Source organism: Sceloporus undulatus, chromosome 4 (genome assembly GCF_019175285.1).
Source record: "Sceloporus undulatus isolate JIND9_A2432 ecotype Alabama chromosome 4, SceUnd_v1.1, whole genome shotgun sequence".
Lineage (NCBI taxonomy): Eukaryota > Metazoa > Chordata > Lepidosauria > Squamata > Phrynosomatidae > Sceloporus > Sceloporus undulatus.
Window position 1 is genome coordinate 222,960,105 of NC_056525.1, and position 9,925 is coordinate 222,970,029.

A 9,925-nucleotide genomic window follows, 5' to 3' on the forward strand; every position below is an offset into this window, starting at 1 on the left:
AGGAAAGATTAATTAAGCTATAAAGAAACCCTGTTCAGATCACCATTACCCCAAAATGATTTTCTGCAATGAGAACAAACTGTTGAATTTTGGGCTCAAGTGTTCTCCAGCTACTTTTTCATCCCTACAACAGAGGGATTAAAAGCATCTGCTTCCACATTTAAGCTTACCAGAATGGCTCTTTAAACTATGGTTAGTGAGAACATGACCACTGAATCTGGAACTACAGATCTGAAACTGTCCTTTAATTCTGGCTTCTCCTTACTAACCATAATTCAGTCTTAAACAAACCATAATTCCCTGAGGTAGAAGTTACAGAGAACTGTGGTTTACTTTAAAGCAAAAGTGCAAGTGTTTGATAAGACACAAAAGGGCAAGAGAGAAAGTAGTACATGAGTTTAAGGCTTGCCATGGCTTGTTCTTGTAGTGACAAACCATGGCATCCAAGCCAAACTCATTCAATGAGAAAAGAGCACAACAGAGGCAATGCACAAATCTTCTAGGCTTTAACAATACTTACAGTAATTACCTTTCCTCAGGATCTTTGATGTAAGTATCTATTAATAAACTGTACATCTCTGAATGAACATTTTCTATTAGTATCTGGAAACCATAGAAGCAGCGAGCCTCTGGGACCTGCACTTCCTGGCTAAAGCGTTCTACCTGGCAATGAAAGAAAGCCAGATAATTCACACATATACATTCCTCAGAGACTCAGAGTTGAGCATGTGATCACCATCACATTTGAAGTAATTATCAGTCAGCAGAAAAACCCAGCCAAAGGTATTTGATTGGCAATGGAAGTTTCACACATGGAAATCCCAGCCTAGTGTTGAGACCATCAGGTGTAAAATATACATGTGTGAATGAATCCTTATGACCCCTACATTTTCATATTGCTTCTTAAAGATAGTTATGGCAAACAGATTGGAGTTTCTGTAAAACTGAACACTTTGTCAAGAGTTTCATTTTTAAATACTGGCACCAATATGGCACCAAGTGAAATAATTTTCAGAATGCTGCTCCTTATGTGGCCAGAGGACACTATCCAAAAATATTAGGAAGATAATAGCAGAGCTGAAGGAACCTAGAAGCAAAAATGGAGGAGAAAACCTAGGAAGGGAAGACCTCAAAACAACCCAATAAACACAGAACACTGACTGTCTATTGCGGGGGTAAAAATCAGGAAACTCTGGAGGAGGAACAGAGTAGTTTAAAAGAAGGCACAGCTAATGGGATGCTAAACTGAAAAGAAACACCCCCTACTGCCATTTTTAGTGTACATCCTACTTATTACCTGTTACTACACATCTGACACCACTGTAGGCAGCATTCTCCACAGAAATGCCCTGTGCATCTGTGTGTATATACACATACATACCCACATACAGTATAATGATCAAAAGAAGCTTGATTATATGATTGAAAAAGCAAATATGATATACAGCCCTTGAAATATCTTACCAAGTTTTCATTCACAATTCCATCACTGGCTGCAAAAAAAGCTAGAATATGTGAAATAAAGTACTTCTCCTCTGATTTCAGTTTGTTCCAGTGAGGGAGATCCTTAGATAAGTCAACCTTACCAAAAGAGAAAAATATAGTGGCATTGGTTACTGTAATCATTTGTAACAAAAGAAACTGTTGAAGGAATGACTGATAATTGTTACAACTTACAACATCCTTCCCCAACCCATTGTGCTCAGATGTGCTGGAGTACAGCCCCCTTCATCCATACTGATTGGTGATTATGGGAGTTGTAATCTATCTTGTCTGGGAATCCTTAACTGGAGAACTCTGGCTTGCAAGAAGCTTCTTTCTTTCAGTTCCTTTACCTTCATCTAAAAAAGTTTAGAAGGATAGGAAAAGTACTTTCCAAGTGGCCTGAGAAAGACAAAGAGAGTATAGTACTACACTCCCCTATCCATGGGACCAGTACCTGCAGTTTCACTTACTCTCATCTGAAAAAATATGGCCTCCCTAGGAATTTGGGTGTCTTCCAGTGTGACTATATGGTGAACTTCCACCGGAAATATAGGTTTCACTGCTATTTGTGATTTTCCCTAGCACTGGTAAGTCTGGGAACGTATCCCTCATGGATACAGGGGTTGTACTGTAAAGTGTTTGAAGACTCATCTAATAAAGCTGTGCAAAGCTAGCAATGACAAGCAGTCAATCTTTGACCCCTTTAAATAATAAATTAAATTCTTTACAGAACAGGGATTCTATACAGAATAGAGATTTTGTTGATATGCTGCTGATCAATAGTCTCCCTTCTGAACCAGTCAGGATGGCTCTGGAGTCCCCTCTATACTCTGTTTCTCTATTCTCCTGTCTACCAAACCTCCAGAGAGACCACGGAACAGGGATTCAGCCTGTGTTGGATAAAGTTACACTCCCATTGAAGACACAGATTTGTAGGATTGAAGCCCAGATTTCTGTAGTGGCCAGGAGTATTTTTGCACACTGAAAGCTAGCAAACCAACTACACTCCTTCCTACAGAGGCCTGATCTGGCCATCACAACACATACTATAGTTGCACCCTGTTTAGATTACTGAAACACACTCTATGTAGGACTTTGAAGTGTTCAAAAAGTTCAGTTGATACACAAAGCTGCAGACAAAGCATTAACTGGAGCTGATTACAGGGATCAAACAACTTCCCTGCTTCAAAAGCTCCACTAACTCCCAATTTGTTTCCAGACCCAATTCAAAGTTCTGGTTGTGACCTATAAAGCCCTATATGCCTTGGGTCCTGGCTATCTGACAAACAGTATTTTCTGGTATGAGCCTGCCTAGACTCTGAGATTCTAGGAATCTTTTCAGTCCCACCACCTTCACAGACACAATTGACAGTGGGCTAATCATGTAGACAAGCCTCGGTACAAGTGATAGGGTCTTCTCTGTGGCTTTCCCAGGCTCTGGAAGGCTAGTGAGGTAAAAAGGGGTGGGTTTTTTTCTTATTCTGAGAGGCTTTCAGAACAGAAGATTTTTGAGGAAAGGGCTTTTAAGAGGGTGCTGTATTGTTTTAAATTGTACTGTTTTAAACTGGTTTTAAAATCATTTTAACCAGAACCAAGCTCACAAATCCACTCATAAAAACCCACTGTTCATTTCCACCCCACCCTCCACCCCCCACCCACATTATTCTTCTGAATTTGATTGGATAGAAAAGCTTTTGGGTTGTTCTGCTGTTAAACAATTGACAATATATTACAAATTCCCCTGAGGTGTAGCAATATACCTTGGTCCACTTCTGCCTATTCTTAACCTATGTTTTCCTTACTTTGCTCTAGTAATGTTTCAAGACACTAGAATCCTGAAAGCAAGATTGATCGATGCCAGGCAAGTATTTTTAGCCCTTATCTGCACAATTTATTTTCATGGGAGAATCTAATGCAGTTGTAGGAGCTGTGCCTCCTTTAGAGAAATATGGTAGTTCAGAGCACTCAGTACCCACACTGCACCCGTCTGCACATTACTCACCTCTTCTGCTGTCCAGAAAGAAGCTTGAGCCTGTTTGTACATTTTCCATATATCAGGATACTGGATTGGGAAAATGACAAACCGTCGAGGATTTTTTCTTAAGAGGGGCTCTTCGTTTGATTTTAAGTCATTTCCAAGACCATCAGAGAACAGCCTCTAAAACAAGAGAATGGAGTCATAAAGTGTGTGGTGGACAATAAACTGAAGAAAGAGGACTTTATTTTTATTACCTGAAAGTGAAGCTTTTTCCTCCAGTGGTTCATCCTTTCCAGCTACTAAGTAAAACAGGGATGGGCAACTGTGGCCTTTCAGATCCTAGCTAATGCTGAAACATTATGGGACTAGTAGCCCCAAAACATCCACTATTACTACTGTAACCATGATGATAAAGGTACTCAAACTGATTATTCAGAGATCACAGTGAGATTTCAAATAGGGAAGATCAAATATTTCTTCTCTTCATGATCCCATTTTTCCTAAGGGTTACAGCTGGTGAAACCTAAACTGCTCACATCACCTTCTGGAGCCTCTTTTGAACATCTCTATATCCTGTAATTCCATCTCAGCCCATCATAAAGACATGATCTCCAGAAACTAGGGGTTGCATAAAATGAGAGTCTCAGATCAGTTGGGCCTCCCAATATCTAGGCTCCACAATTTTAATGTTATTTCCTTTTTCTACAACCCCAAATGCCCTACTGGCCATGTTGGCTGGGGTACTGAAAAATAAGTTTTCCAAGATCATCTGCTGCACTCTGATTTTGCTAGGTGATGACACCAGCTACAACCATCATAACTAGAAGTAAAAGAATTGAGAGAGAGGTGAAGGGAAAGTCTGGAGCGTAACAATAAGGCCAAAGTAAGGCATGCAAAAGGCAAAGGAAAAAAGAAAAAATGTAGAAGCTGCAGAGGTATTAAGCTCATAGGAATCTCAAGGAAAAGCAGATTAAGTTGCTGACCCTGTCTCAAGGAAAAGCAAATAGGGTCAGAGCATTCTGGCCCTATCATTGAGTCAGACCTCATTCACACTGGCGGCATTGCTCTGGAACGAACTGGTCAAATTCGGGGAGGGGCCCTCCCGAATCTCTCTGGAAGAAAGTGCTGACTACCAATCAGGGGCATTTTAACACAAATGCCCTCTTGGAGAATTCGGGTTTAAGGTGAAGGTGCCTGGCTGTCAATCAAAGCTAGTTCCGCGATGGTCATAGGTGACATTTCCAGCACTGATAGGGGCATCAGAAGTGTGCTTTCCACCCCTCCTTTTTTTTTTTTAAAGGACCAGCCACCACTTGTCAAATTTAAAAACCTCTGGTGTGTGTGTGTGTTGTGGGCATTTGGGTCAGTGTTGTAGGTTATGATCTGCCCTTGTCCCCATTTTCAACCCCAAAATGAAAGCTAGTGTCATCCCTGTAGCCTGTATCCCACTCCCTTGACACCCCAGAATGCCTCATACACAGGTAATAATAATAGCAACAACAACAACAACAACAACAATAAAATTAATTCCTCACCTCGGAATGCCAGAAAAGGATGGATTTTTTTTTTTTTGCTTTCCCTAGGCTACCTCTGAATTCCTTAGAGACAGTAGCAAAAGCTGTATCAATTTGACAAGTTGCACCATTACATTCGAATTGTAACATTCATTTCGCATTGCAGCAGTCATTTGAAAGGAAAGAATATGCGCATAGACAGCCAAAAATAATTTTAAAAAATTAAAATCCAAAGGAAAAAGATCTCTGCCGGATAGCAGAGGCTTCCCTTGCTGTAGCGCCCTGACCTGCCCTAGTCACCCCCTTTTTGCCTCCTGTCACCCTTTGCATACAGATACCCCTTTTTCCTTCGGCTCTTTCCTCCTCTCCCTCCCTTTGGATGAGGGGAGGGAATGCTCTGACCTCTGGCCACCCTCTGACCTTAATCCCTCCCTGAATTTGCCCCGATCATGATCGAGGGCAAGTTCATATTTCACAGAAACCGGGTCTTTTCAGAAAAGACGGATTTTAGCCTGATTCCCAATAACCCGCGGTAAGGGGCATTTCCTTGTGCAAGCCTTGACATGGATTGTGAAAGAATCGGGCCCAATATGAACTTCACGTGGAAGAATCAATTTCAAAACCGGTTTAAAAGGTAGTGTGAATGGCCCCTAACTAGTCCTTTCAACTTTTAACAATCTGAAATATAAGGGAAAAGTTCAGCTTGAATAGTTTTTACTTGTTCCTTGCTTGGTAATTTTCCATTATGGCTTTATGACTGCTGTTTTATGACTGGCTAATATATCTTGAGTTTCTTGGAAGCTAAGCAGAGTCAGCCCTGGTTAGTACTTGGATGGGTGAATGCCAACAAATACCAGGTGTTGTAAGCTATTGTTTACTATATGTTGTTGTATGTTGTTGCTAGGCGGATTTTCCAAAACTGCCCTAAATGGCAAGTTGTGTGTTTGCTTCCATGACAAAATGCTCAATTTGAATGCTGTGTATTTGGATCAGCATGGTGTTATTAAATAAACGGCTGTCTTCAATACACTATGCCTCCATTCTTAAACTCAAAACCGGACATATTTCCCCTTCAGAGGACATAAAGAAAACAAAACCAGGTATTTTTCTCCTGAGCCATTCTATTCCAATAGCAGGAAGCTAGTCAGCAATGGAGACAAACAGCCATCCCAGTTGATCATATGCCTGCTTTAATTTCTATAAACTGCCTTGAGACCCAAGGTTAAAGAAAAAGTGGGAAACAACTTAATTAAATCATGAGAGCAACATAAATAAATAATAAAATTATTATTATTATTATTATTATTATTATTAACATGAGATCCTCCCAAGGAATTTCTGGGTATGGATTCCATAATTCATCTTCAGGCAATCTTAATCTCACCCACCCATTTCTCTATTTCCAAGGGCAACACTGTGTACACAGAGCAATAATATATCTTATCTTCCACTGAATCAACATCAGTAAGTAACAGAGAATGCAAATTTTTAAGTACAGTACCACAGTTCACTCAGTGGCATCACTAAGGGGGTGTGGACTGAATGAGGTGACACTCTAAGAGGGGGTGACCCCACTGCTCTCCAAACATCTGCATTTGAGCAGAAATGGGCTGTGGCATTTTCTGTTCCCCTTTAAAATGCTGAAGAGATGCGGTGAATAGGATTAGGCTCAGTGGGAGGAGAAAGGAGAGGCCACCAGTTTGTTTAAATTAACATTTCAGATTTCAAAAATTTCAAAAAAAATTAATTTAAATTAATTTAATTTAAAAAATCAAAATTAGAATTAAAATTTTCAAATTTTCAAATTGTCAAAAAAATTAAATTTTCTTCAAAAATATCAAATCTTAACCAATTTTTTCACTTTAACTACCTGAGACTATGCATATATAAATACCTTTAGGCTGGGTGCCTAATCTTGTAATTCAGAGGTCTAATTTTAATGCAAAGTCAAAGGCTTTCACAGCTGGCATCCAGTTTTTTGTGAGTTTTTCAGGCTATGTGGCCATGTTCTGGAAGAATTTATTCCTGACATTTCACCTGCATCTGTGGCCGGCATCTTCTCAGAGAACATTCCAGCCACAGATGGAGGCAAAACATCAGGAATAAATTCTTCCAGAACATGGCCACATAGTCCAAAAAACCCACAAAAAACTAAGTTTAATGTTGCTTGTTGTTTTATGTCACAGTGATTACCTTCAGCAATTCACAACTCTTACCAAGACATTCAGTGAGCTGGAATTACCACTCATGGGAAACATTAGTACAAAAATACATGTCTTTAGATTCTGTATGGAGTGGTATATGGGAGGAGGCCAATGGGGTGGTGGTGACACCATGAGTTATTGCACCGGGTGACGCCATCCCTAGTGATGCCACTTGACCAAGCACTTATCAACTTCAAAATGTGTCTAATGAGTGTGCACAACTTAAAGCCTCGAAAACCTAACAAAACCTATGTTTTGAAAGCCACAGCAGCTGGGACTTGTAAGGATATTTTTACAAACATTTCACAGAGCTAAGGGGACAAAGTTCAACTTGCTGGCTCACCAGTTGCACAGATATGCACTGAAGGTAGAGGAAAAAGTCAAGCCTCACTTGCTCTAAAATTTCCTTGGCTGTCCAGAGGATAAGTTATAATAAAGACAACCATGATGCTATGTTGTTGTTCTTGTTGTTGTGTGCCTTCAAGTCATTTCTGACTTATGGGGAACTTAAGGCAAACTTATTGTGGCCTTAGATTGATTCAAAGGAGATTTTGCCATTGGCTTAGTCTGAGACAGTGTGACTTGCCAAGGCTAGGTGACGAATTGAACCCTGGTCTCCATAGTTGTAGTTCAACAATGCTCAGACACATGTACCAAATGCCTTTTAATCATTAATGAGCTACTTCCATGCATTTAATATCGGTCTTCAATGTGTCTGAATGCTCTCCTTTTTCCTGTGCTTCCTTCTTATCTTAGATAATAAGCCTGAGGGCAGGGGTTATATTATTTTATTTTTAATCTTGTTATGTTGTTGTTGTTGTGTGTCTTCAAGTTGTTTCTGGGGTTTTCCTTTTTTTCACAAAAAATGATTTTTTGGAAAAGTTGAAAAAAATCAATATTAATTCTTTTTACTGATTGAAAGTCACTATGATCCAAAACACACTGCAGAAATAATCCGGTCTGAGACCACTTTGACTGCCTTGGCTCAATGCTAGGGAATTCTGGGAACTGTAGTGTTGTGAGGCATTTAGCCTTCTCTCTCAGAGAGCTCTGATGCTACAGTAAACTACAATTCCCAGGATTCCCTAGCACTGGGCCAGAGCAGTTAAAGCGATCTCAAACTGGATTATTTATTTATTTTTTTAAAAAAATATTTATAACTTAAATAAACATAAAATAAAACACAGATAATAGCATTATATACATACTAGTCGTTTTCTAGCACATGGTTGTAACCTTGCAGAATAACAATATTCTTTGTTCTTAATAAAATAAAAACCTATTTCTTCTTTCAAACTCTTTACTTATGATGATTTTTACCTTCCATTATTGCATAAGTCATCCTTTCATCACCTTCCGTTAAATTGTAAAAGGTTCTTAGTGGGTCTGCCTATTAATACTACAAAAGTTCAAGGGGGAAATATGATAACAGAAGGCAGGACAAATACAAAGTAAGATACTGTTCTTAGGCTGAGTTTGAAATTGTCTTATATATGATAGTTGCCCATTTCATTGAAAACACTATACACTGGATTATTTCTGCAGTGTGTTTTGGACTTGTGTTACTTTAAGAACACAAACGCTATATAATTTGATTTGGCATAAAATTATGACAATTAGTATATTAAATACGTGTATTGAAACAATTATTACAAATGGAAGATAATATATATATATATATATATATATATATATATATATATAATATAATAAAAAACAATTGAGCAATAATCTCCTGAAATGGTGTGGAACCTCTTTGGCTTTCTTTGCTAGTTTAGGTGATCAGGCAAAAAATCATTTTAAAAAAATAGAAGATGCTATCAACATTAGTCACAAAGAAAATTAATTATATTTCCTCACCATATTATCAAATAGACATAAAGCACCCATTCCCATAAAAAGAATTGAGGGGGAAAGTGTGTGGATCGGAGGAGGGACTAAAACTGAATGAATCCACTCCTCACTCAGTGCATAGAAATTAGAATAATCTGACACTGTACCTAGTTTTCAGAAATGATTTGGAGAATATATGAACACTTTGTCTAAAAAAGCTTTTACTCATCATGCTAAAATAAAACAGCCCATGGTCGATTTTCTTCCTTTTTTCTTTTCTTTTCTTTTTTTTTAAATTCAGTCTTCAGAAAAACAACAACATTTTTTCTCCTGAATTTTTCCAGGCCTTCACAGCTCTACTCCAGAGACTAGGGTTCAAATCCCTGCTCAGTCACAAAAACCCACTGGGTGACCTTGGGCAAGTCATAGGGGTTTATCAGACGCAAGTTTTTGGCGATTTTTCCTGCCTATCACACAATGTTTGCGCCACCAAAATTGCGCAATAACGTGATAGCGCGATGTTCTTCCAGACACCATTCATTTCTATGGGAGCCCATTGCACAACGCTCCCGTAGTTTTAGCATCATTCCTCCCCTTTTTGTGCACTACGGGGGAAAAGGGAAATCAGGCCTTTGTCTCCCGTTACCCTTGCGAAATAGTTTGGTGTGGTAGGCAGCAACACAAAGCGACGCAAATGTTACTGATTGCAAAGTTCCCATGATGCTGAGCTGCTTTTTCACCCCATTCCCTTCCAGTGGCCTTCCTTTTTCAGGACAACCCCAGGGGAGGGGTGGGTGGGAGTGGGGGGTACGTACAACTAACGAATGCAAGGGATTCCCCAAAGGGTCATCCATTCCAGTCCCATTCCTCTGCCCTGCAAGAACACCTAGCAGGCTAGAAATTGAAGGAGC

General features: G+C 39.4%; 1 protein-coding gene across 3 annotated transcripts in view; it reads right to left on the bottom strand.

Moving 5' to 3' along the window:
- Positions 1-9,925, bottom strand: part of RRM2B (ribonucleotide reductase regulatory TP53 inducible subunit M2B) — an 82,293-nt gene that overhangs the window by 11,591 nt on the left and 60,777 nt on the right. For 2 of the 3 annotated variants that reach the window (XM_042462497.1, XM_042462495.1), the window contains exons 2-4: positions 3,488-3,643; positions 1,465-1,581; positions 530-663 (exon numbers count right to left, since the gene is read on the bottom strand). In XM_042462497.1, the coding sequence (XP_042318431.1) occupies positions 530-663; positions 1,465-1,581; positions 3,488-3,643 (407 nt within the window). Of the gene's footprint in view, positions 1-529; positions 664-1,464; positions 1,582-3,487; positions 3,644-3,717; positions 4,598-9,925 lie in introns of those variants that run through there. The other variant, XM_042462498.1, reaches the window with a different exon arrangement.